The 27,516-nt window shown below is 39.5% G+C and overlaps 1 protein-coding gene across 1 annotated transcript in view; it reads left to right on the top strand.

Moving 5' to 3' along the window:
* Positions 1-27,516, top strand: part of LOC132378312 (adenylate cyclase type 2-like) — a 507,293-nt gene that overhangs the window by 345,635 nt on the left and 134,142 nt on the right. The window contains exons 8-11 of the mRNA XM_059945128.1: positions 8,084-8,238; positions 12,251-12,362; positions 12,454-12,581; positions 27,150-27,308. Coding sequence (XP_059801111.1) covers positions 8,084-8,238; positions 12,251-12,362; positions 12,454-12,581; positions 27,150-27,308 — 554 coding nt within the window. The remainder of the gene's footprint in view (positions 1-8,083; positions 8,239-12,250; positions 12,363-12,453; positions 12,582-27,149; positions 27,309-27,516) is intronic.

Raw genomic sequence — 27,516 nt, 5'->3', positions numbered from 1 at the left:
ATTTGATGCCAATGTTTATTTCAAGCAATCACAGGGGATGCCTAGCATAGATCCAATTCAATATGGTAACAGCAACTTTTTGTGTGGATGAATAGAGCCCCTATTTCCTTCTCAAAGTTCCCAGGAAATGTTAACGCATCCCTGCATCAAAGCGTTTTAGTATGATTTAAAATATACTAGCTCTAACAGCTTTGTTTGTTTCTTATTGACAATTGTTCATTTCACAGTAGAGTGAGCACAGACTTTCTTGGCGAGCAACACCATTGACTGAGCAGTGAGAAGCAAACACTGCCTGGATTGCTCCAGGATAAAATACATTCCAACATTTCAGCTGCTTCTACAAGCATTTATTTGCCTAATACAATTCTGTGTATGTTTTTGCTTCCCTAAGTGAGGATGTTGGTTGAGGAGTTTTACTGACGGTACTTCAAAGAGAAATGGAAACGCAATCATAAGCTCTTTTCAATGAATTTATTTATTTAGTTGATTTCTTTGTTTGATTAGAGATACAGCATGGTAACAGGCCCATTACACCAATTGACCAATTTCCTTTTGACTCGTATGTCTTTGGAACATGGGGGGAAGCTGGAGCACCCGGAGGAAACCCACGCAGTCATGGGGAGAAAGTACAAATTCCTTACAGCAGAGGAATTGAACCTGTGTCGCTGCTGCTGAATTAGGTTTATGCTACTGTGCTGTCCCAATGAAGCTAAATTTGAATACTGAAATTGATTTCAGAAATGTTGCAGCTCTATAAAACCCTGGTTTCACCATGCTTGCGATATTGTGTTCAGTTCTGGTCACTTCATCATAGGAAGGATGTGGAAGCTCTCGGGAGAGTGCAGAAGAGATTTAGCAGGATGATACCTGGATTAAAGAGCGTGTTTTATGAGGAGACGTTGAGCAAGCTGGGGCTTTTCTCTTTGGAGCGAATGGGGATGAGAGGTGACTTGACAGAGGTGTACAAGATGATGAGAGACAGATTGAGTGGGTAGCCTGAAATTTTCACCCAAGGTGGGAATGGCTAATTCAAGGGGAAATAATTTTCAGGTGATTAGAGGAAAGCATAGTTGGGGAGGAGGATAAGTTATTTTACACAAAGAGTGGTGGGTGCATTAAATGGCCTGCCAGGGGTGGTTGGAGAGGCAGATACATTAGAGACATATAAGAAACTCTTAGATGGGCAAAGGGATGATAGAAAAATGGAGCGCTACATAGGAGGGAAGGGTTGGATTTAAAGGTCGGCATAACACTTTGGGCTGAAGGGCCTGTACTGACATCAACATGGATTCCATGTTCTAAAAGTCATCTTAATGTCCCATGATTAATCAGCTTGATAGAGTAATTAAATCTTAATATCTGCGCTATACTTTAAATTGTGTAATGTACAACAGCTATCCAGGCATTCCTCTTCCGAAAATTTCCCAATCACAATGGCCATAACCACCTGGATAGATGTAACTTCACCTGCTTTGGGTCCAGTCTCAGCAAAAAACTGTGCATATTGCAACCACAGGGGTTGAATTGGATACATCTGCCAAATTAATTAGGAATTTTAAATTATAATATTTTTATCAGTACAATCTGCAATTCTGTATCAAGGTACTGGGGAACAAGGGTAGAAATTTGTTGGGACTGGATTTGGGTTCTAAAGCAACAATCCCATTGTAACACATATCCAGATAGATAGGTGATGATTCTACCATCAATATCATCTGGATGAATTGTCTGTGAAGGAGCAACTGAAAGTAATTGCTTGCTCTTACTTGAATCAATCTCAGACTCCTTGTCCTGACTGCATGCAGCACTCTGCCAGACAAGTAACATGAAAGAGACCTTTCTTGGTAGGTATTGTAAAAACTGTCCAAATCCACGTTTCTGTGTAAATACACCCTAAGGAATTGAACCTGAAACAAAATAGTTTTTCAGTTATACTAGTAACATCGAGGATAACTACATCACATGTGTCCTTATTGCTCAAAAAGACAGGAAAACTGGTGGTCAAATAAATGGACTTTACTCCAGGTGGTCTTACTAGCAGTTTTACTTGGTGATCAACTGTACCTCTTTTGAAACAGTATTTTAAACTTCTGTTTTTTAATATGGTTTTGTTCTGAGGACAATATTTGTATAATGGAAGTAGCATAATTTACATCTTTCACCGGAAAATAATGTAATATTGAAATTTAGAAAATAATTAAGTTGTTCTCCTGATGGTATTAACCAATTAGAAAAGAATAAAATGTCAACTTAATATTATAAGCTACAACTCATGTTCTCAGTATTTTTTTCGTATTTGTAGTTTGTCTTTTGCACATTGGTTGTTTGGCAGTCATTGTATTTCTTTGTTCCACTCCGAATGCCTGCAGGAAAATAAATTTCAAGGTAGTATATGGTAACATATATGCACTTGGATGATAAATTTTCTTTGAACTTTGAAGAAATGGCCATTCTGTTGTTGTTTTTTAATGTTCTGCACTGTGTAGTGACTTTTAACTAGAGCTGACAAAAAGGAGAAGAAATTCAAGCAAAGCACTTGGAAAGAGAGCTAATAATTAAAGAGATAGATGCGGAGATATTCCATCTAGGTAGCATCCAACCTGATGGCATGGCCACCTCTACTGTCAAGATGAAGCCACACTTAGGTTGGAGGAACAGCACCTTATATTCTGTCTGGGTAGCCTCCAACCTGATGGCATTAACATTGATTCCTCTAACTTCCGTTAATGCCCCCCTCCCCCTCTTACTCCATTCCTTATTTATTTATTTGTTTGTTTATTATTTTTTCTTCTTTTTTTTCTCTCTCTGTCCCTCTCACTATCACTCCTTGCCTGCTCTCCATCTCCCTCTGGTGCTCCCCTACCCTTTCTCCCTAGGCCTCCCGTCCAATGACCCTTTCCCTTCTCCAGCTCTGTCTCCCTTTTGCCAATCACCTTTCCAGCTCTTAGCTTCACCCCCTCCGGCCTTCTCCTTTCATTTCGGATCTCCCCCTCCCCCTCCCACTTTCAAATCTCTTACTTTCTTTTCTTTCAGTTAGTCCTGATGAAGGGTCTTGGCCCGAAACGTCGACAGTGCTTCTCCCTATAGATGCTGCCTGGCCTGCTGTGTTCCACCAGCATTTTGCGTGTGTTAATCAAAGTGATAGTCGAAATTTTGGTATTTTTCACTTTGCTAAAGCATCAAGTAGGAAACATATGCTGAATTGCTTGGCAGATTTAGAATTCTAGGAGCAACGCTAAAAAGATTGAAGAGTGATTAATATCACAGTATACTTATGAAATAGAAAGTATTACTGATAATTGCAGTCTCATCAGTTATAAATTATTACTAAATTACATGTACCTGCTTTACACAAAAGATTTGAACAGATTCAACACAAGTAAATTGTAACAGTTAACACTTGGCCTTAGATTATGTTGTGTTTTGGGGATTTTTTTAGTGCCTTGAAAGCAAAATTTAAGACTATTAGCTTGGTTAGCAGGCTAGTTGCATCATGTGAGGAAGATTGCTTGCAGGCAATGTGTTTCAGGAATGGATGGGTCTGCAAGCATGATTTCCCATCCATTTAAATTAGCAGAGAGAAATTCAGACACAGCAGGCTTGTAATTTCCAAGTAAGTACCATTCTTCTCTGGTAGCTTCCAAAGGGAATCAATACTAGGAGATTTTGATGTTTTGGCAGTATGCCTGGAGATTTACAGTGAAATTGAAACCTCGTGGTGTGTAAAATAAAGCAACAACTCGATGATAAAAGGCAAATTAGTGTAAAATTAAGCCAATAAATTTAAAATAGTGGAAGCAATGGATTAACCATGATATTTTCCTACTTGGAGTATTTGCAGGAGTTCTCAGAGAAATGCCCAGTGCTCCAATGACATTTCTTTATGAGGTGTGATGCGATAACCTATGCAGGCAAAAAGCAGCTGGCGTGTGCCGTGCCCTGCAAAGTCAGCTGAATACCGTCTTAGAAATGGGGTTTGTGTGAACTCTTCTGCTGGCTCATATGAGCTGGAAATTTTTAACTTCAATGGACAGAAGAGGTTGCACGATGGAGAAAATGAATGAAGATGAAGATGTCGGTATTCTTCAGTCCTACTTGTGGCCGTGGGCCCAGTAATATACACTCAGTGGCCACTTTATTAGGTTTCTCCTGTGCCTAATAAAATGGACCCTGAGTGTATGTTTGTGATTTTCTGCTGCTGTAGCCCATCCGCTTCAAGGTTCAATATGTTATGCTCTTCTGCACACAACTGTTGTAATGAGTGGTTATTTGCATTCCTGTCAGCTTGAACAAGTCTGGCCATTCTCCTCCGACCTCTCTGATTAACATGGCATTTTCACCAACAGTACTTCCACTCACTCGACCTTTTTTTTTCTCCCATTATTCTCTGTGAACTCCAGAAACTATTGTGCATGAAAATCCATTTCTGAGATATTCAAACCATCCTGTCTGCTGCCAATAAACATTACACAATCAAAATCATTTAGATCACATTTCTTCCCCATTCTGATGATTAGTCTGAATAACAACTGAACCTCTTGACCATGCCTGTATGCTCTTCTGCATTGAGTTGCTGCCACATGATTGGCTGATTAGATATTTGCATTAATGACCTGCTGTACAGGCATACCTAATAACGCGGCCACTGAGTGTGTACTTTGAAGTGCACATGACAAATAAAGCTAGTCTCCTTAAAGCTAATCTCTGTAAAATGAGGAGTTTATATTAATTAAGCAGATCTAAGGTTGGACATGCATCTTCCATTTGAACTTGAGGACCTGAGTCATAGGGAAATGTTGAATCTATGTGGACTTTATTCCTTGAAATGTGGAAGACTGAGAGGAGATTTGATAGAGGTATACAAAACTATGAAGGGTATAGATAGGGTAAATGCAAGCAGGCTTTTTCCACTGAAGTTGGATGGGATTACAACTAGAGGTCACAGGTTAAGGTTGTGTCATCTTTCCTTTAGTATACGTGGGGTGATTGATAAGTTCATGGCCTAAGGTAGAAGGAGTCAATTTTAGAAAACCTGGCACATTTATCTTTCTTACATTTACACACTTAGTCCAGCGGTCGTGGAGCATACAGGTCCTTTCTTTGTAGAAGTTGGCAACTTGGACCTCCAGAAGTGGTCCACAGTAAGGGTGATTGATAAGTTTGTGGCCTAAGGTAGAAGGAGATGAGTTATTAACTTCAAACTTGCTGCGTAATCACTCGAAGAGTTGACCTGCATTGCATATAACAAGAGCTGTATAATTTATCTCCTTCTACCTCAGGCCACGAACTTATCAAGCACCCCTGCTGTGGACCACCTGGAGGTGCAAGACGCTCTCGTTGCATGTACATGCAGCTCAACTCTTTGAGTGATAATGCAGAAAGTTTGAAGTTAATAACTCATCTCCTTCTACCTTAGGCCACAAACTTATCAATCACCCTCGTATTTCTTCCTCTTTGGGATGTGTATATCCTGTGCTTTCCTAATTGCTTCCAGAAATTCCAGCCATTGCTGTTCTGCCATCATCCCTACCAGTGTTCCTTTCCATTCAATTCTGGCCAGTTTCTCTCTCACACCTCTGTAATTCTCTTTACTGCACTGTAACACTGATACATCTGACTTTGGCTTTTCCTTCTCGAATTTCAGGGTGAATTGGGTTATATTGCCTTTAATGGGAATCTTAGATAGGTACGTGGATGGTAGGGGTATGGTCCCAGAGCAGCCCAATGGGGCTAGGCAGAATAACACTTTGGCATGGACTAGATGGGCAACAGCACCTGTTTCTGTGCTACAGTACTCTATGACTCTATCTATGGCCCTCAAAATTCTATATAGCTCTTTGTATCTTTGACTCCTACATTCCTGTGAGAATATACCCGGTCTGTTTTCACTCCATTCCAGACATCATCCTGGCAAATAGTTTTTAAATGATTTTGGACAGGCCTTAAGCAAGTGCATTAAAGATTGCTGTTTGGTCTGCAAGGATACCTATCTTAATAATAACTGGCGGTGTTCATGTCAACCTAGTTTTGAACAAAGAGCCTGAGAGCATTTAGTACTTTATTTTCCACTCTGCAAATCTTTCCTTTATCTCAGTGGCCTCTGTTCCTTTGGCCCGCTTAAGGCACCTTTTCCAGCATCTGCTAGTACTTCAACAATGATTCATCATCACGACAGTGTATTTTGCCCATGAGCGAGGAGGTTTGAACCACTACAAAAAAAACACTCCCATAGAATTTCCAGACTGTTCTAACAGTGGTTGCAATATGTGGAATTAATCTAATTTGATTTACACACACTCAATGGCCACTTTATTAGGTACATCTGTACACATGTTCATTAATGCAAATATCTCACTTTCCCAACCCTTGAGATGTTCTCACAACCAACGATCTCACTTTAAGGATTATTTATCTTGTTATCACATGCTCTCATTATTTATCGTTATTTATGAATATTTGCATTTTTTCATCTTCTACACTCTGCTTGATCTTTCATTAATCCTGTACATTTGCTAGTCTGTAGATCTGCTCAACATACCCACAGGAAAATTAATCTCAGAGTTATAGATGGTAACATATATGCACCTTGAAAATTAAATTTACTTTTAATGTTGAATGTCAGCCAATCATGCAGCAGCAACTCAAGACATAAAAGCACACAGACATGGTCAAGTCGTTCAGTTGTTGTTCAGACCAAACATCAGACTTACTGCGAAGTCTCTTTGAGGGATGCCTACCCTGAAGAAGTTTAAATCTTCCATTTGACAGGAGTTCAGCGAGACCCTCTCTCACTGTTCCCCTTCTGTGATTTTTGCTATCCTGTGACACTTTGATCTTGCTTTCCCTCCCCCCCCCCCCCCCACGTTTTTATTCTGGCATCTTCCCCCTTCCTTTCCATTCCTGAAAGAAGAAGCCTGAAACATCGACTGTTTATTCATTTCCATAGATGTTGTTTGATCTGCTGAGTTCCTCCAACATTTTGTGTGTGTTGCTTTAAAATGGGGAAGAAATGTGATGTAAATGACTTTGACCGTGGAATGATGCTTGGTGCCAGATGGAGTGATTTGAATATCTCAGAACCTGCTGATCTCCTGGGATTTTCATACATAGTCTCTAGAGAGTTTACAGAGAATGGTGCAAGAAACAAAGTACATCCAGTGAGCGGCAGTTCTGTGGATTAAAATGCCTTGTTAATGAAAGATGTCAGAGGAGAATGGCCCGACTGGTTCAAGCTGACAGGAAGGTGACAGTAACTCAAATAACCACACGTTACAAAAATGCAGAAGAACATGTCCAAACATATAACACATTGAACCTTGAAGTGGATGGGCTACATCAGCATAAGACCATGGACATGCGCTTGGTGACTACTTTATTATGTACGGGAGATACCTAATAAAGTGATGACTGAATGTACTTGGTGCTCAATGAACATTAACATAAGAAGTTGTTGACAGGAAAGTTTATTCGAGATTACAACCATGGCTGCAGAGAACCTACACAGGAGGAATTTGATTTTTTCTGTCAGATCAACCAGCTCTGGACATAAAGTATCAGTAATAACCACAAGAAGAAGATCAGCTTATTTTGATGTTAAGGCATAGAAGCTAATATCATATCTTTCAAATTGTAGGGATATGATTGACACAATATAGCAGTGAGATGAAAAGCAGCTGCTGACTTCTGTTCTGATAGATTTGTAGCAAAAACGTTTGAAGTCCAGAGTGGTATGAAAGAAGAACTTAATTTTATTCTTCACACTTAATATCCTTTGCCCATTAAAAAAATTAATTTGACTTTTCAATTTAGAACTGAGGTTTTTTTTGCCAGGTTATCTGTCTGACATAAAGGAATAAATTTAAAAGACCATATTATCCTCAGAAATGCAGGAGAAATAAATGAACAAATAAGTAAAAATTATTTAAAATTCTTGTTAATGTCTAAGGTCATCTGAGACCCATTATTTTCTTCTTTGTCATACATGCTCACATCATTTCTATGCCAATACAGAGATTCAAGATGCATGTACATTTGCCATTACAACATTTAAATTTGTAATTCTCTTTTCCTTTTCTTTTCAAAGGAACGTCTCCTACTGTCATTGCTTCCTGCACATATTGCCATGGAGATGAAGGCCGAAATCATTCAGCGACTACAAGGGCCCAAGTCTGGCCACTGCCAGCTGGAAAATACAAATAACTTTCACAATTTGTATGTGAAGAGGCACACAAATGTGAGGTACTTCTCATTTCTTCTCAAAACATAAAAAAAATAGAAAAATTTACCTCAACACTGTTTCTGTAAGGGGTGCTTTATAAAATTATTGTCGATACAGTTGGTATTACATGTTTTTCACCTTTGATGTGTATACTTCTTACACATCAGGCAGTATGTTATAATCTTCAAAAGTATCGTTATCTTATAATGCAATTTCCATCCTCTTATCTAGTTTAATGCAATAAACAGAGAATGTTTTCCTGCTGTCCGGGCTGGCTGACCTATTCAGTTCCACTTAGAACTGATGCCTGGTTAAATCCTCAAGTGTCGGGTTCCTGCACAAAATGTGGAATGTTTGCCTTAATAAAATAGCTGGTCTTGAATACCTTTATAACATTTGCATTAGAACTTTCCCAATGTATGATTTTCGACTATTTCAAGTTTTAAGTTGGACGTGTTGTTCTTTTACAAGTTGTATCGTTCTAAGGTCACTCCTGAAAACAAACTGGCCTTCCCACTGGAGCTGTGGAATATGACCAGGTCGCCTGTGGGGATGCTTTGGTTCCATATCCTGCCGGAGGATTTTACAGAGAGTTTTGGTGCTATTTCTTTGAGATATTGTATGTTGTCCAAGTTCTTGAAGCATATAGAACAGCATGGATCATTGCTGCTCAAGAATCTCTGAGCTAGTTGCCAGCTTTAAGATCCTACTCTTTCCAAAGTTCAAAGTAAACTTATTACTCAAGTACATATATGTCACCATGTACTTCGTCAAGATTCATTTTTTTTTCAGGCATTCAAAATAAAGAAAAACAGAATTTATGAAAAAAGGACTATAAATACCAAAGACTGACCAACAACAATTTGAAAATGATCCAAACTGTAGAAGTCGATAAATAAGTAATAAGTAAATAAATAACACTGAGAACATGAGTTGTAGCATGCTTGCAAGTGAGTCCCTAGATTGTGGAGTCAGTTCAGAGTTGAGGTGAGTGAAGCTGATTCAGGAGCCTGATGGTTGAGGGGTGATAACCAGGTGGTGTGGGACCTAAGGTTCCTGTGTCTCCTGGCCTGAATGAAGGGAGTCCTTGACGATGGCAGCTGCTTCCTTGTGGCAGGGCTCCTTGTAAGTGTGCCCATTGGCTTTGCCGATGATGCACTGGGCTGTATCCACCACTTTTATAGACTTTTCTGTTCCTGGGCATTAGGTTCCCATACCAGGCCATGATGCAACCATTTGACTCAATTGGCTGCTGCATTGGAGGTGTGATGAATTTTATCAATACCAACCTTCACTTAAGTGCCCCACATTTTCCAGAATCTCATTTTTGAAATCCATAACATCAAAATTCCTCGGAGATTTCCAGGTTGATGGAAAAGAATGTTTCAATGATATTTTCAAAGTTTCTTCGTTTTGAATTCCTGGCTCGCGATATGAAGAAAAATCGCCAGGTGAGGCTTTGAACATCTGAAAAGGAGCACACAACATCCCAAACAGACTGGCCATCTTTTCAAGAACCTACAGTGTCACATATTGGTAAAAATTTGTTATGTAACCCAGGACCGGAGCAGAATTAAATCATCCTCAACCCCAAGGGAATGATGAGATGAAGGACTTCAGTTCCCTTCATTTAACAATCACTCTAAATCAAGAGAAAACCCGCAGATGCTGGAAATCCAAGCAACACGCACAAAATGCTGGAGGAACTCAGCAGGCCTCCAGCATTTTGTGTGTGTTGCCTCTAAATCATTGTTTTTATTTGGCCTTTAATTCCATTTACTGCTATTGCATCGTTAGCTTCCATTTACATTGTTATCTCCCTCTCACGTTCTTTCTGTCACAATAATTCAATGTCGGTTTAAAAGCCTCACCCCTGAAGTTTTATTCCCTTAAAATCCTATTTTGGGAGAGCTGTGAAAACAAATAAAATCTCTGGATCACATCAGTTTTCAGCCTGAAAGCTTTAAAATGATCATAAAATGGTAAACATCTCTGGAATATGAAAGCACCAAAGGTCTTACTAGGTGCAGTTTTTGTGACTTTTCTAGGCTCCGAGATTCATTTCCACTGAAGGCGTGGATTGCCCAGACTGATAATTAATGGCATCTATGTTAGAATGGCTCAGGAGACCCGGAGAACGTGCTCGCTGGTTGACAAATCTCACACAGTCTGCTCAGCTCGTCCAGAAATCTTTTGCTAAAATAGAGCTCGGGGTGTTTGTTTCAGGAGTCGGTTTTGTGGCATGTGGCATTCGGCCAACTCATCTCGGAGTGATTAGCCTGAATTTCAAAATGTGACTAGAACTTTGGTGCTGGGAAGGGACATTAGTTCATCTGTCCAGCTGATGGAAATGGAGACGATGGCATTAGTGTTCCTTCTCCATTACTTCAATGTGAGTATTTGAGTACGACCATGTCTCCAATGCACACAGGAGAGTGGGGGTCCCTTTCATTGTTGACCATGAACCTTAGTCTCAATCTTTGAATTCTTCAATATTCATACTCTGTTGAATGTTATACTGGCACACCGGAGATACTTGTAATTTTATAATTTTTTCCATTGACTGTGGATCATGAATTGGAAAGCAATCTACATTGTCTAGGTTTCATTGTGATTTTCAGAGGCATGTTGGTAGAGGACCTTTGAAAGGCACAATATTTAGTTCGGTTTTAGTTTTCATTTATTACTGTCACATTTACCAAGGTGCAGTGAAAAGCTGATCTTGCATACAGTTTATACAGATCACATCTTTACATAGTGCATTGAGCTAGAGTGAGTTAAAGCAATAGCAGTGCCATCACATATAGACCAGTTGCCATATCAGACCATTATATATCGAGACAGAATGTGATTCTTCACTAAAGGTTGGAATTGATAAGGACGTGCCAAATTTCTTCTCTTGATACTTGTATCATCATTCCATGTCAACATTAATTGCCCAATAGTCTCGTCTTGGAAATATATCAAGCATGAGTACCATCATAGTATTACAGTAATGGTCAAACTACTTTTGCCCAAAGAGTGAACAATTAAAAGTAGTAAGCTGTCCGGTTATACGTACTTTAAAGGAAGATGCCATAACCTATATTTGCCACCTGAGTAAGAAAAAGGCTGCATTTGATGCAGTGTTTCAACCTCAAGTGTCAACGATTAACTTCCCCTGCACAGATACTGCTTGACGCTCTGACTTCCTCCAGCCAATTGTTTGTCGCTCTAGATTCAGCACTTGTATTCTCTTCTGCCTACAACATACTAGGCAATTGAAGGTACATGAATGGCTGTTTCGTGTGAAAAGAGTGTTTCAGCCAGTGGGAAATAGTGTTGGAAGTAATTCGGAAAATGTGGGTGATGGTCGGGTTGAGCCATACTCCAATCTTGGCAATTTACTTGTAAATGTGTTGTCACCATGTGAGGAGACCGTGTCATATTGAGGTGTGTTTCTTTGAATGCTTGGCCTTAACATACTTTTCAATAGCTGATTGGACGTCATTTCAGAAATTCAATTGTGAGATGGGGTGTATATCTTAGCTCTGATTGGCTGTGCAGCAAACTTCCTGGTCAGGAATTTTGCCTGCATCGGCTTATAAATTGTGGTCTACATGTTCGTTAACAGAGCTGTTCACGGAAAAACAGGCTTATAGGAATGCTCTTGCATTGCGCTATGACTTCCATTGATGGCTAGACGAATTTGTGCCCCTCTCAATCTTCATGGGTAGGTGTGATGGAAACAAAGAAGCAACTTTTCTCACAGTGTTAAAACAATGAAGGAGTCCCAATGCAGGGTCTTGGCCTGAAAAATCATCTGTTTACTCTTTTCCATAGATGCTGCCTGGCTTGCTGAGTTCCTCCAGCATTTTGTGTGTATGTGTGTGTTGTAGTTTGAAATGTCTAACTTGTGTCTGCCAGGTGAGGGAAAACTGCATTCTTAAATATCTTAAGATTATTCCATCACTGTACAGAGCATTTTGCTGTTGTCTACTATCAGACATGATGATAGGAGTTCAAATATTTTAAACATTTATGTTTCTGCAGTATATTGTATGCTGATATTGTGGGGTTCACACGCCTGGCCAGTGAATGTTCACCCGGGGAGCTTGTGCACACACTCAATGAATTATTTGGCAAGTTTGATCAAATTGCAAAGGTAAGTTGTACCTGTATTTACAAGTAAAACTCTGTCTAATAGTAACATACTTTGGCATTATGAAATAATCTTGACCTTTCATTTTATTCAGGAAAATGACTGCATGAGGATCAAGATTCTGGGAGACTGCTACTATTGTGTCTCTGGTTTACCGATATCCCTGCCAAACCATGCTAAAAACTGTGTGAAAATGGGCTTAGATATGTGTGAAGCCATAAAGTGAGTTATGTCTTAAGCTTTTTCACTGCTAGGAATAAAAATAATTTAAACTTGATTTTCTAGCAATATTTTACCTCTTGATACCTGTTTGCTGCTTGTTATACACTGAGGTGCCAACTGTTATTAGAATTTATTTCCGTTTGTGCTGGGGATGTATTACCTTAAAACAATCATCCCAGATGTGGTAACTTGTACTTTCTGCAAATGAAATCCAGCAAGTACACACATAGCTGCAAATAATATTTTACAAATTATTGCAACCTATGTATCATCGTATAATCAATCTTCCACACATACAAGATATGAAAATGGGCTCATAAAGTTTCAAGAAGATAATAGGCACCACGGTGGCGTAGCCGTTAGCCCAATGCTATTCCAGCTCAGGGCGTTGGAGCTCGGGGTTCAATCCTGGTGCCATCTGTAAGGAGTTTGTACATTCTCCCTGTGGCCACGTGGATTTCTTCCAGGTGCTCTGGTTTCCCCCCACAGTCCAAAGACTTACCGGTTAGTAGGTTAATCGGTTATTAATAATTGTCCCGTGATTAGACTAGGGAAATGGAAAAGGAAGCGCCCATTCAATACTATATCTCTAAATAAAATAAGTCAATAAATAATTTAGTAAGTCAGGTACTGGAGAAACGCTACAAAAACTATTCAATATGCTTGGGAGTTTAACTTTTAAACAAGCTTAACTATTCTACATGGGTGGCAGGGGTGGAGGTACATCCCTAGCAAAGGAAGTGGAAGGCGTTCTTACCCTCTGCTAGCCTGCAGGTATCCTTAGGCAAGATGTAGCACCTGCTTCGCACCCCCCTGCCTTCCCAATCAGGGTCACATGAAGTCGTAAGAGCATGTGGTGGATGGTCGTATGGGTAGCTGATGCATATCACAAGTCCTAGTTATGCGACTTCTGACTCCAGGCAGAAAATCTTCAAAGAGTATTGTTAATGGCTGGGGTCACCAGTCTTGTAATGACCCAGTCCAGAAGAAGGCAAAACCAAAACACTTCTGTGGAAAGATTTGCCAGGAACAATCATGGTCATGGAAAGACCATGATGCCCCACGTCATACAACATGGCACATGCATGAATGAATAATTCTATATGAAGAGAGTTTTCTGGGGAAAAATATGATCAGGCATGAATGGGACAGATCACTTCAGCAAAAAATTCTGTCTCTTCAGCCCACTAGACCATCAAGCATCCATCACACTAACCCTATACCAATCCTGTTTTCATTCCCTCCCTCTCCCCTACACTCCCCGCCAACATTCTCATCAATCTCTGCTCTCCCAGCCCAGGTGTTGTAGCCCATGGAAAAGTACACACTCAGGACAACAACTACCTTTTCGGGTTTTAATTCCTTTATCTGTTTTAGATGTTTAAGTGCCAGAAGAGGGTCTTAAAACAAAACGAACAACTTTACAATCAGGTCCTGCCGTTACAATCTCCGTTTAACCTTCAGTCCACACACTTGTGTCTTGACCAATTGCGTATGCAGTATAAAAAATACAAAAAAACCGCACAAAACTAATACGGTACTAATACGGTAGTGGCAATTCTGAAGAAAGACAATACAAATAACATTAGAACCCCCCCCCCGACCCTGTACCTTATACATAGCAACAAAAAATGTAAGTGAATGCACCTCATCTGAGAAGTGTACTACTTTTTAGTATACACGTGCTGAACCCCCGAGCAGAGACTAAACATTCACGTTACGTGGTTACATGCACAATCAGTCATGATACAATAAAGTTAGACAAAAGGTACACTTCGGCACAACTTTTACAAGATATTGCCTGGGAGTTAAATTACAGGAAGACTGACCTGCTCGGCCGGTGAGGAACTTTGCAAGCACGCTATCCAGCCTCGAGTTCTTTACTCGCGAAAATCAAAAGCGTCCACATGTAAAACATGTCAAGTTACCGATATTTTCCATTCACCAACAAACATAAATGAATTTACATGGATATTGTAAATTAATGTTCACCTTTCCTCACCCAGCCCAGTACCTCTGGGGGAACTTGAGTCCAACGCTCCACCAGTTTCGGCAGCCGAAAGCAAAATGGTCTCCCCACTATCCCGCGCGTGCGTAATGACGTCACCATCTCCACTTAAAGTCCCAGACAACTATTCTAGCATTACCTGGATGAATGCCTAAGTACACTTTTAATGATATGGAATAAGATTCGATGGTCACCCGGCTACACAGAGTTTACCTTCAAATACAAGAGGTGAAAACTCACACAGCCTCCAACCTAACAACCTACATATCTTTGGTATCTGGGAGGAAACCAGAACACTCAGAGGAAACCCACATGGTCACAGGGAGACGAGGAAAATTCCACACAGACAACACCCGAGGTTGGGATTGAACCTGAGGGCTGCCACGGTGTTACGTTACTGCACCTTGATACAAACTTAGTGCAATTCCTCTATTTTCCAACTCTGTTCGCCAAAAAAAACAACCTGAGTACTTGCATTTCCTTTCATTCCTGATTCACTATTTGACACCTGATTATTAAATCTAGCGATCATCTAACAATAAATTATGTGTTAATGCTGTATCTGAATCTGGTATTGTGTTAACATCAGCCTCCATCTGTGAATAACTATATCCTACCACTAAAATTGAACCTTACAGACCTGGATCATGGTCGTGGGTGTTATTGTTCCAGTGTTTACTTGATGATGGGTTGTTAAAAGCAAACCTTGATTTTGGTGTAATACCAGCGATCAATTTTTTCAGAACTAATAATAGTAATTCAGAAATCTTTACATCAATCAGAAACATTTCAGGTGGTTCACATGACTGCAAATAAATCCCACACTTAAAAAGGTTACATGAAGTCAGGTAGTTCTTTGCATGTTTAGCCTATCTTGAGAAAACCTACTCTATCTGTTCTCCTATTTGGGTACAGCTTCAGACTAGATTTTCAGTTAGGGCCAAAAGCCAGTGAAATCCATTTTAAATATGTTAATTGTGTTTTATCATGCACTCCTCAGACTACACTGTAGCCAGCCGGTGGTATAGAGGCATCCGGGCCGCACTTTGAGGCAAGTAGTCTCGGGTTTGAATCCTCCAGTTTCTTATATGCTTTCCATCCATGCTGGGTTGGGCATTGAGCTAGCAACTCGGCCTCGTGAAAAACAGACAAAGATGCTAAAGAAACGGCAAGGTTGCTGCCTGATGTGCCACAAGGGACAGAAAGGAACAACAACAACTACTCAGGCTACAGCATACTAGGCCGGAAGCCTGAGTATATTTATAACGGAAATTTCATGCCATGGTACTTTGGTACTGTCAAATGATTTGTGCTCTTTACTGATAGCTGAAATTATTGAAATGGGACACAACTCCTTTATCATTTTATTTTTTTTAGAGATACAGTGCAGAACTGGTCCCTGGAAATCCACCTATTTAATACTAACCTAACCACAGGACTAATTACAATGGCCAATTAACCTACTAAGCAGCATGTCTTTGGACCATGTGAGGAAACTGGAGAACACGGAAGAAACCTGTACAGTCACGGGGTGAATGTACAAGCTCCTTACAGGTGGTGTCAGTCGGAACCCCAAATGCCTCAAGCTGTGATAGCATTGCTCTACCAACTATGCCACCTCTCACCAAGGGAGATAAGTCATCTCTCTCAAGGCTTGATTGCACTAATGTGGGTAGCCCACTGCAATCCGAACTCCGGGATCCCCTGATGCCAAACCAGCCAAATACTTAGCAACACCCACAAAACGTCGGAGGAACTCAGCATGTCAGGCAGCGTCTATGGAGAGGATGGGCATTTGGGGCTGAGATTCTTCATCAGGGCTGGTGAAGAGTGGAGGAGAAACCAGAATAAGAGGGTTGGGTGGGGGTGGGGATGGGAGGGAGGGGAAGGAGCACGTTCTAGAAGGTGGATAGGTGAATCCAGGTGAGGAGGAAGGTGGAAGGGTGGAGGAGGGGGTGGGGAGTGAACTAAGAAAACTGGGAGGTGATAGGTGGAAAAGATAAATGGCTGAAGAAGAAGGTATCTGAAATGGGAGGACAATGATCCATGGGAGAAAGGGAAGGAGGAGGAGCACCAGTGGCAGGTGATGGGTAGGTGAAGAGAAGAGAAGGGGTGAAAGAGGAACCAGAATGGGGAATGGAAATAGAGAAAATGGGGAAGGGAGAGAGGGAAGAAATGATTGGAAATGAGGAATATCAATGTTCATGTCATCAGGATGGAGACTACCTTAGCATATGATTTTCCAGGCCAAATCTTTACTTTTTGCATCCATTTTTCTCTCCTTCTTTGCACCTCCACCCAGAAATGCCCGTCCCCCTCCCAGTCTGATTTTCCCCGTCTTCAATCTGTTCAGCCCCTGATCTACTAGACTCAAGGCTAGCAGTCCAGTTTTGACTGCAGTGTCAAAATTATGAATGGCAGCTCTCTGACAGCGTGAAGCCACTGTCAAGGTACCAAAGAAGAAAGCACAAATGCTGTGATTTTGAGGGAGATAAACTCTGAAAAGGCCTTTTAACTCTCATCATTATGGATAAAAATAATTTTAATAGTGTATTTAAAATATGACAAAAGTATAATTACAACGGTATTATAAATTAGGATAGTAGATGTTATAAAGTAAAATTAGTAGTAGGGAGTTTATCGACTGGCTGCATCACACCTTGTTATGGAAGCACAATTGCCCTTGAATGGAAAATCCTACAAGAAGTAGTGGGTATGGCTCAGTCTATCACATATCTACGTAAAACACTGCCTCAGGATCCCAACCAACCAGGACATGCTCTTTTCTCACTGCTACCATCAGGAAAAAGCCTCAGAACTCACATCACCAGGTTCAGGACAGTTAGTAGCCCTCAGCTATCAGATTCTTGGACCAAAGAGGATAACTTCATTCAACTTCACTTGCCCCATCATTGAAATGTTCCCACAACCAATGGACTCACTTTCAAGGACTCTTCATCTCATGTTCTCAATATTTATTGCCTATTTATTTATTTTTATTATTTCTTCTTTTTGTATTTCCACAATTTGTTGTCTTCTGCACTGTGGTTGAGCGGCCTAGTTAGACAGTCTTTCAGTGATTCTATTATTATTGTTATTGTATAGATTTATTGAATATGCCCGCAAGAAAATGAATCTTAGGGTTGCATATGGTGAATACATGCACTTTCAAAATAAATTGGCTTCAAACTTTCAACTTGGAATTAGGATAGTTTTGATTTCTACTAATGAGGATTAAAAAAGTATGTTGTTTCTTTTTTGTAGGCTTATTTAAAAAAATCTGTTGTGACAGTACACAATTGACCCATGGATCTAATGAAACAATAACAAACACGGGGCAAGGATTCATTTCTATATTCCTCTTTTCTCTGCTGCATTGAGTAAATAATTGTGCTTCTCCTTTAACCAAGAAGACTTGAGTTCAATACCCACCAATACCCACCATACTCCAGGTAATACTTCAGAATTTCATGGAACGGTGCTGAGGCTTGGAAGAGGTGTTACATGGAGAACACATTAATCCCTTAAGTCAACTCAGGAAAGAACAATTTTTTTTCTTTCTGTTGGATTATTTTGCTTGGTTTTCATTCTTCCCCCCACTACAGTAGTGATTATCTGTGACATACTGTGGAACATGCTTAGGTCGGTTCTTTTATTCTCTGTTACTTCTTGCTTTATTCCCTGATCAAATTTTCACAAATGAAATTTTTCAGAATAATTACAAAGAGAAAAGAAGTCCTGAATATTTGGTTGTTATTCATATTTGTGGTCTTGAGAAAGATCTTTGCAATTTTCACTGTATGGGTCAAAGAATCCTGTTTTTAAAAAAAACCTAATTGTCTTGCAAAATCTAGAGTTAGTGCATTGTAATTGAAGCAGAGAGACAGAGAAAAAAATCCACATAAAAATTTTCAGCGCAGGGAGCTCTGAAACATCTTATGTTTACTAGCAGCAGGTCATATCAAAGGTAATGTAGAGCTGTGCTTAAAATGCCAGAATTATGCAGAATCACTACATAACCGAAATGGTACAAGATTAAAGAAGCATGCTTGATTCAGGCAGATGCTGCATCTCTCTTTCTTAGTTTCATTATGCCATAAATCTACAGTTCTTAACAATGAGTAAGAATACACAGGCATCTCTTCAGTACCATTTCATACTGCTATTCCATTAGCTGCAATAGCACTTACAGCTAACTTAGCAATAGCCTGTGCCTTCAGAATTCAACACTGCCTTCGATTATTTTCCCTGTTGAATCAACAATCATAATAGTTATGTATCTGGCAGATAGCGAATGATGCGTTGGCTGTGTCACTACATTTACCTGCTGGCCCATTATATAACAAATTAACGACCCACCTTCCAAATGGTTCAGGACTGCCAGAATTCCAAAGTAAAAGGAGCTCATTGAAGTCAACACTATGACCCTTGCACAATTTGATTGCATGGCCTCTTGCAATTATAGGGCTTAAAACCGTGTTGACCATTGAAGCAACCTCTAAAAGAGTGGAAAGCAGCGAATGTACAACCTTCCTTCTCTCTTGCAGGGAGCTGTTGACAGCTGCTGACCTAATCTTGTCTGACAAAGCTCAACTTCTCAATCAGTTACCGGCAAGGGTATAGGCAAGTATGAGCTGTGGAGCTGATAGTCAGACGTAAAGCACCAGAGCTCTCTCATCCGAAGTACAAAGTACATATACATCATACAACCTTGAGATTCATCTCCTTCCAGGCAGCCACAAAGCAGAGAAACCCAGTAGAACCCATTTTTAAAAAAAGACCATCCAACACCCAGAAAAAAAAACAAATCATGCGAACAATGAAAGTAAGCAACTACCATTCAGAACTGAAGTTCACAGAAGTGAATCCACAGCCACAAAGCCAGCCGTCACTGCAGCTGGCCCCGGAGCAGACCACAGCCTCATTTCAACGCAGAGATGAATCAACCTGACAGAGCAGCAAGCTGAACCAGCTCGTCCCTCGCCTCCGGCTCCAACACCCTGACCTTTTCGATCTGGCCCAGCACTTAAATCATCCAAACCTCGGGTCGTTCCTCGCTCTCAGAACCAGGCCCCTGATATACTCCCTCACATCCCACCTTAAGTCGCGCTCTTCTACCTTTTATAATCCGGCCGGTTCGGACAAAGCCCTCTCGCCCCTTCCTATCCTCCAATGATCATTTGTTTCCATCAATCCCAGTGCACAGGCCCTGGGCAGGCCTAATCTGAGCCCTGTGACTCTGTAGGGGAAGATTCTCCACCACCGTATCGCTCACTCACATCTGCCGTCACTGCTAACTGAGGGCGGCATGTTAGCGTAGCATTAGGCACAATCGCATTAATGGAGTTCAATTCCTGCTGCTGTCTGTAAGGGGTTTGCACATTCTTCCCATGACCGCATGGGTTTCTTCTGGGTGCTCCCGTTTCCTCCCACATTCCCAAGGTGGTTGGTTTAGGGTTAGTGAGTTGTGGGCATGCCTACGTTGGTGCGGGAAGTGTGGAAACACTTGCAGGCTGCCCCCACCGCACAGCAAGTGATGATCCAAATGGCGCATTACATTGTATGTTTCAAAATTTTGATATAACAAGTAAAACTAATCTTTAAAATTTTTAATCGCTAAGCCCAGTGAACCATTCAAGAAGTTGATACCTCAAACTCCAATAGCCCGCCCTACCCACGTACCTTTCTATTCTTTAATACCCTGGAATAAGATCATAAGACATGGGAGCAGGATTAGGCCATTCAGTCCATCGAGCCTGCTCCGCCATTCTATCATGGCTGATTTATTTTTGCTCTCAACACCATTTCCTTTCATTCTCCCTGTAACCTTTGATACCTCGACTAATCAAGAACCTGTCAGACTCATTAGAACTAAACAGAGATATTATGAACTAGGTGAAAGATCACACAGGATTCTTGCTTGCCAGTTAAAAACAGACCAGGCTTCCAAAACGATAAATGCAATTAGAACAAGTGTAAATAAAATTACTTATAAACCTTTAGAAATCAATGAAACTTTTAAAATTTTTTATTCCGAATTGTATCAATCAGAATCATAAAATGATATTGTTGAGATAGACAGGTTTTTAACACAAATAACTCACCCAAAATTGAATTTGAAAGAACAGGAGGGATTAGATGTGCCTTTTACATTAAAAGAGGTCGAAGAAGCTTTAAGATCACTTCAGAGTAACAAATTTCCAGCAGAAGATGGTTTTCCGCCTGAGTTTTACAAAAAGTTTAAAGATTTATTAATTCCTCATTTTATGGAGCGAATACACCAAGCGGAAAGAACACATAAACTTCCAGAATCTTTTTCAACAACTATTTTAATAGTATTGCCAAAAAAAGACAGAGATCTTTTAAAACCAACATCATATAGACCTATTTCTTTGTTGAACACGGATTATGAAGTAATAACAAAGATTTTATCTAACAGATTATCTAAATACTTACCAAAATTAATACACATGGACCAAACAGGATTTATTAAAAATAGACAATCGGCAGATAATGTAACTTGGTTACTTAGCATAATTCATTTGGCACAAAAGAGGGAAGAAATGAGTGTGGCAGTTGCTTTGGATGTAGAAAAAGCATTTGATAGATTGGAATGGGATTTTTTATTTAAGGTATTGGAAAAATATGGATTAGGAGTATCTTTTATAAAATGGATTAAAACCTTAAATACTAACCCCAAAGCTAAAGTGGTGACAAATGGCCAAATTTCAACATAATTTCAGTTAACAAGGTCAACTAGACAAGGTTGTCCATTATCACCTGCTTTATTTGTGTTGGCGATAGAACCATTAGCTGAATTAATTAGAACTGACTCAGATATTATGGGTTTCAGAGTTAATCAGGAGGAATATAAGATTAACTTATTTGCTGATGATGTTCTGTTTTATCTAACTAACCCATTATATTTGTTGCGTAAATTATCTTCTAGATTGGAAGAATATGGGAAAATACCAGGGTACAAAATAAATTGGGATAAAAGTGAAATTCTACCCCTTACTAAAGGAGATTATAGTCAATGTTGATTAATAACTCAATTTAGATGGCCGATAAATGGTATAAAGTATTTAGGTATAAGAGTTGATAATGATAGAAAGAATTTATATAAATTAAATTATTTGCCATTATTGAAAAAAATTCAAGAGGATCTTGATAAATGGATGATGTTACCAATAACATTAATAGGTAGAGTCAATGCTGTAAAAATGAATATATTCCCTAGATTACAATATTTATTCCAAACATTACCAATACAATTACCGAAGAAATTTTTTTAAGAGTTAAATAAATGTGTGAGGAAATTCCTTTGGAAAGGTAAGATGTCAAGAATATTGTTGGAAAAACTGACATGGAAATTTGACCTAGAAGGGTTACAATTACCAAATTTTAAGAATTATTACAAAGCAAATCAACTTAGATTTATTGCATCTTTTTTTGATGAAGATAAACCGGCATGGATTAGAATAGAATTAGACAAAATAGGAGAAAATATACCAGAAGAGTTAATATATAAATGGGAATCTAAATGGATATGGGAAAAGAAAGAATCTCCTATACTAAAATATTTGATTGATTTATGGAATAAGATAAATGTTGATGATGAGATAAAGAAATCTTTGTTAGCAAAGAGACCTTTAATTCAAAATAAACTTATCCCTTTTACAATGGATAATCAACTTTTATATAACTGGTTTCACAAAGGGATTAGATATATAGGAGATTGTTTTGAAGGAAGTATATTAATGTCATTTGACCAATTAAAGAATAAATATAAAATATCAAATAACACTCTTTTCTGTTATTTCCAATTAAGGGCTTATTTAAGAGATAAACTGGGTCAAACAATGTTATTGCTGAAACCTAATGAAATAGAAACTTCAATTCATAAAAGAAAAATTTTAAAAATTATTTCTGGTATGTATAATTTGATTCAAAAACAGGCAATTAAACAAGGAATTCATAGTCAAGACAAAAATGGGAAACTGATTTGAATATTAAAATTGATGAAACAAGTTGGTCAAGGTTATGTCTTGACAGTATGACAAATACAATAAATGTTCGACTAAGATTAGTACAATATAACTTTTTACATCAAATATATATTACACCACAAAAAATAAATAGATTAAACTCAAATTTATCTGATCAATGTTTTCGATGTAATCAAAAAAATTGGTACTTTTTTACACCCTACTTGGTCTTGTTCTAAAATTCAACCTTTTTGGACAAATGTAAGAGTTTGACTGGAATAAATTATTGGAATGCAACTTCCACACAATCCAATATTATTTTTACTAGGCGATATTGAAGGGATAAAATCAAAATTCAAATTGAATAAATATCAGAAAGAATTCATAAAAATTGCATTGGCAGTAGCCAAAAAGGCTATTGCAGTTACTTGGAAATCGGATTCATACTTAAGTAAAGATCGTTGGAAGAATGAAATTTTTAGCTGCATTCCACTTGAAAAAATTACTTATAATTTAAGAGATAAATATGAAATATTTCTGAAAATTTGGCGCCCTTATTTACAAAAGATAGGATTAAATATATAGGTGCTCCGAAGATAAAATTATTGGTTATCTGGGGAAAGAAAGAAATATACATATTAAAGCTATTATGAACTCCGTGGAGCCTGTGGGGATCTTCTGATATCCAGGCATTCTTTCTTTCTTTCTTTTTTCTTCTTTTTTTTTCTATATGGATATGTTAGGGGGGAGGGGTTAAGGGGAGGGGGGAAGAGTTGATAATTTTCTTTTTTCTTTCTGTAACCTATTTGAAAATTCAATTTTAAAAATTTTTTAAAAAAGAACCTATCAGACTCCATTTCAAACTTCAAATATGCCCAATGACTTTGCCTCCACAGCTGTCTATGGCAATGAATTCCACTGATTCTTTTGGCTAAAGAACTCTCTCTCTGTTCTGAGGCTTGGACCTTATGCTCCTAGACTCCCCCGCTATGGAAACATCCTCTCCACATCCACTCTATCTTGACCTTTCAATATTCTATAAATTTCAATGAGATCCACCCCATTCTTCTAAATTTCAGTGAATACAGGCTGAAAGCCATCAAACACTTTCCATACGTTACCTTTTCATTCTTGGAATCATTCTCGTGAACCTCCTCTGGGCCCTCTTCAATGCTAATACAAAACTGCTCACACTATTCCAAATGGGGTCTGACCAATGCCTTATATAGCCTGAGGATTACATTTTTGCTTTTATATTCTAGTCTTCTCAATATGAATACTAACAATGCCTGCCTTGAATGCACTGCCATCCAGGGTAGAGAATTCCAAGGATTCCATCACCACTTGAGTGAGGACATTCCTCATCATTTCAGTTCTAAGCGACTGACCCCTTATTTTCTGACTATGACGCTAAACTTTTGACCTCTAAGCCAGAGGACCATTCAAGCATCTGGACACAGTGGGATAGAAGCTATCCTCGAACATGGTGAGACATGTTTTTGGGCTTCTGGACCAGAGAGTGAAGAAGAAAGAATGTCTGAGGTGGGTGGGGTCTTTGATTATGCTGGCTGCAAAATGCATAATCAAATCAAATGGCTGCCTATTAAATGACATAATTATACTGATGGAGCAGACTCGATGGACTGAATGGCCTAATTCTGCTCTTAGGCCTTATGGTCTTTTACAGTGAGGACCATAAGACCATAAGGCTTAGAAGAAGAATTAAGCCATTCAGCCTATCAATCCTGCTCTGTCCTTCCATCAATGCTGATTTGTTATCCCTCTCAACCCCATTTCCTTGCCTTCTCCCCGACACCCGATAACCTTTGATGCCCTGATTAATCAGGAACCGATCAACCACCACCTAAAATATGCCCAATGACTTGTCCTGCACAGCTGTCTGTGGCAAAGAATTCCAAAGATTCACAAATCTCTATTTAAAGAAATTCTTCCTCATTTCTGTTCTAAACGAACGTCCCTTAAGTGTGATAGCATAGACATGGTCAAGGTCACTGTAAATGTCTAGCAGTCTTGTAAGTTCTTGTCATATGCTCAAAAGGACTCAGAACAAATTTCCGGAAGTCACTTACAGGCACAAGCTTAAACAACTTTTTGGTAAGCTACATGAATTCCAAGACCTAAGCGTTAAAGTGTGTGTAAACGCAGGAGGACTGGATTCAAATCTGCTGGGCGAGAAAAGACGTGTAATAAATAGTGTGCGACTCTTTTGTTTACGAAAGGAAGCATAGATTACGAAACCAATGTGGCATGTGTACCCTTTATCAGTACTTGTTAGGCCCCAGTTGTAATATTACATCCAGCTCAGGCAGCACCTCGAGAAAGACCTTAGAAAGGGAATAGAGAAAGGGAAGCAAGACTTTATTCGATGGAACAACTACAGATGCTGTGTTTTTTCCTCTGTCTCTCTTCAGTTCTGAGAAAGTTAAGTGGGAATTTAGTAAATATGCTCAAAATCATGGACGCAGACCAACGCAGCAGGAAAAAGAACAAGAGGCCACAGTGACAATAAAAAAGCATTTCACATTGTGATCTAATGCATTTACCCCTTATAAAGTGATAGGAACAGTTTCAAAAATACTTTCAAAATATGATTGAAGAAATAATGTAGTTGAAAAGGAACAATTTGCAGAGAAAGAGCAGGGTTTTTTTTAACCTGACACAGTCGTGATGCTCTGTATTGTATGATTCAGCGAATCAAAGGTATCATACTGATTGTATATTATAGTGATTTTATGTGGTGCCTTCTGTTAACAGAACTCTTGACATATAAAATCTCTGCTGTAATTGTACCACTGCCCTCTCATCATCTGTCGTGAAGACACACAGTTTTGCTATTTAGTACAAATTGAAAAAGGTGTATGGAAGGTCAATAATAATTTGCATTGCTAGCTCTTTACCCTGAAAGCGGTTAGCGGTGGCAGGCTATTTGTGATAATGGAAGCAACCTTTTGCCATCTGTAACAGACTGGCTCCCAATATTTTTTCCACTACACTTGCTGTACCATATTACATTGACGATGCTTGTTCATCTTGCAGTTCTTGCTGTACTATTCCGTTTTATTCACATGTTAAGCATTTGAACAGAACAAATAACTTGAGAGGCATTGACATCAAATGAGCGAAGCATCATTTACAGAACAGCATGGCGTATCGAGGATCACCGATCAAACCGAATACCATTGCGTCCCTTGTTCTTTTGAGGTCATTTTAAAATTAGGGAAAAGACTGCTGGTCCTTGGTAAAGTGATTTGCACATGGAGAGAATCAGCAGATGCTGGAAATCCAGAGCAACACACACACACACACACACACACACACAAAATGTTGCAGGAATTCAGCAGGTCAGGCAGCATCTATGGAAATGAGTACAGTCGACGTTTCGGGCTGAGAAGGGTCTCGGCCTGGAATGGCGCTTGTTTACTCCTTTCCTTAGATGCTCCCTGGCCTGCAGTGTTCCTCCTGCATCTTCAGTCTGTTGCATGTGAATGTCACAGTGATTTCTATGAAACACCTGCAGAACGAATAAGTAAATTTAAACTGCTTCGTTCATGTATTAGTAGATTAGGGTCAACCATGGATGTTACCTTCCAGCTGTCTAGATACACAAGCCTGGCCAGTACAATATGGAGAGCAAGTTGTTGTCCATGTAGCAAGCTCCCCCTCTCCACACATCTGATTAACCCAAAGGAATGGCAGGGACCGATACAGTTTTGCCCCAGCAGCATCACAGAAGTTGTTCCCTTGGGGTTTACTTAGACAGACAGGCAAGTAAGAAACTAGTCGGAGCAGCTGTAATAAGCTGCATGCACGGCCGGCGCAGGGGCACTAGGCCTCCCGATGCCTTCCCCATGAATGGGTGTAGCAGGAGGGCAATGGAGGATTGAGATTACTTTTCATTTTCCAGCCATGGCTGACGAGCCTCATCTGCCCGAAGCGACTGGTTTTGATGCACCGGTAAACCACCTTTGTCTCTTCTCCTGTCAGTAGAAGTGGTTCTGCCAGGCTTAGTAGCTAAGCCACACGTGAAGGCCAGGAGCTGGACTTGGCTGTCAGAGGCTATTTGAGCCACACAACTATGGGAGCATTTAATGGGTAGTGGGAGCTTGTCCCCATTACCACCCCCAGCTATAAGAACCTTAAGGAACATTCATTGTAGACTGAATGTATTTAGTCCAAAAATCAGAGAAAGATGAGACATGCTCTTGAAGATAGAACGCAAGACATGTACGCATTTGGCCATATACCTAAGCATAAAAGCTGCAGTAAACCATCTCAGCTTTCCAAGGAAGTTTGCAGAATCATCTTGAGGGTTAATTTTTGGCTGATTCATTAATTAAGGTAAGTGTATTCATGAGGAAGACTGAATAAACATGATGTAGAGGAATATCACTCTGACATTTTCTTTTCTCTAGCCACAGTAAGAATGAAAGCCAACCCCATTGTTGACTGAAAAATTAGAGTTCTGAAATGGATAACTGGGAGTTGATTTTCAATTTGTTCTGAGACTCAAACTAAGGTTTCTCATGCTCATTTTGATCTTGTACTTTTAAGGAAGGTAAGGGATGCCACAGGAGTTGATATCAACATGCGTGTGGGAGTTCATTCCGGGAATGTCCTGTGTGGAGTCATCGGATTACAGAAGTGGCAATATGACGTCTGGTCACATGATGTCACTCTTGCAAATCACATGGAAGCAGGAGGTGTTCCGGGGTAAGTGAGCTTTGAATGGTCTACCATGTTTCAAATTTATTTGGCGTCTATCCATATGCCTATTCATAATCTATTTACATGGAAAACTAACTGCCAAATTTGCGTCATGCAGGGTTCATTTCCTGCATATCTTTCCCTCCTGGTTTTTGGAATTGGTTTATTATTGTCATGCACAGTACAGAGGAAAGTCTGATTCTTTAGAAGTAGT

The sequence above is a fragment of the Hypanus sabinus genome, chromosome 20 (assembly GCF_030144855.1).
Source record: "Hypanus sabinus isolate sHypSab1 chromosome 20, sHypSab1.hap1, whole genome shotgun sequence".
NCBI lineage: Eukaryota > Metazoa > Chordata > Chondrichthyes > Myliobatiformes > Dasyatidae > Hypanus > Hypanus sabinus.
This window is presented reverse-complemented; position numbering and strand designations above follow the sequence as displayed.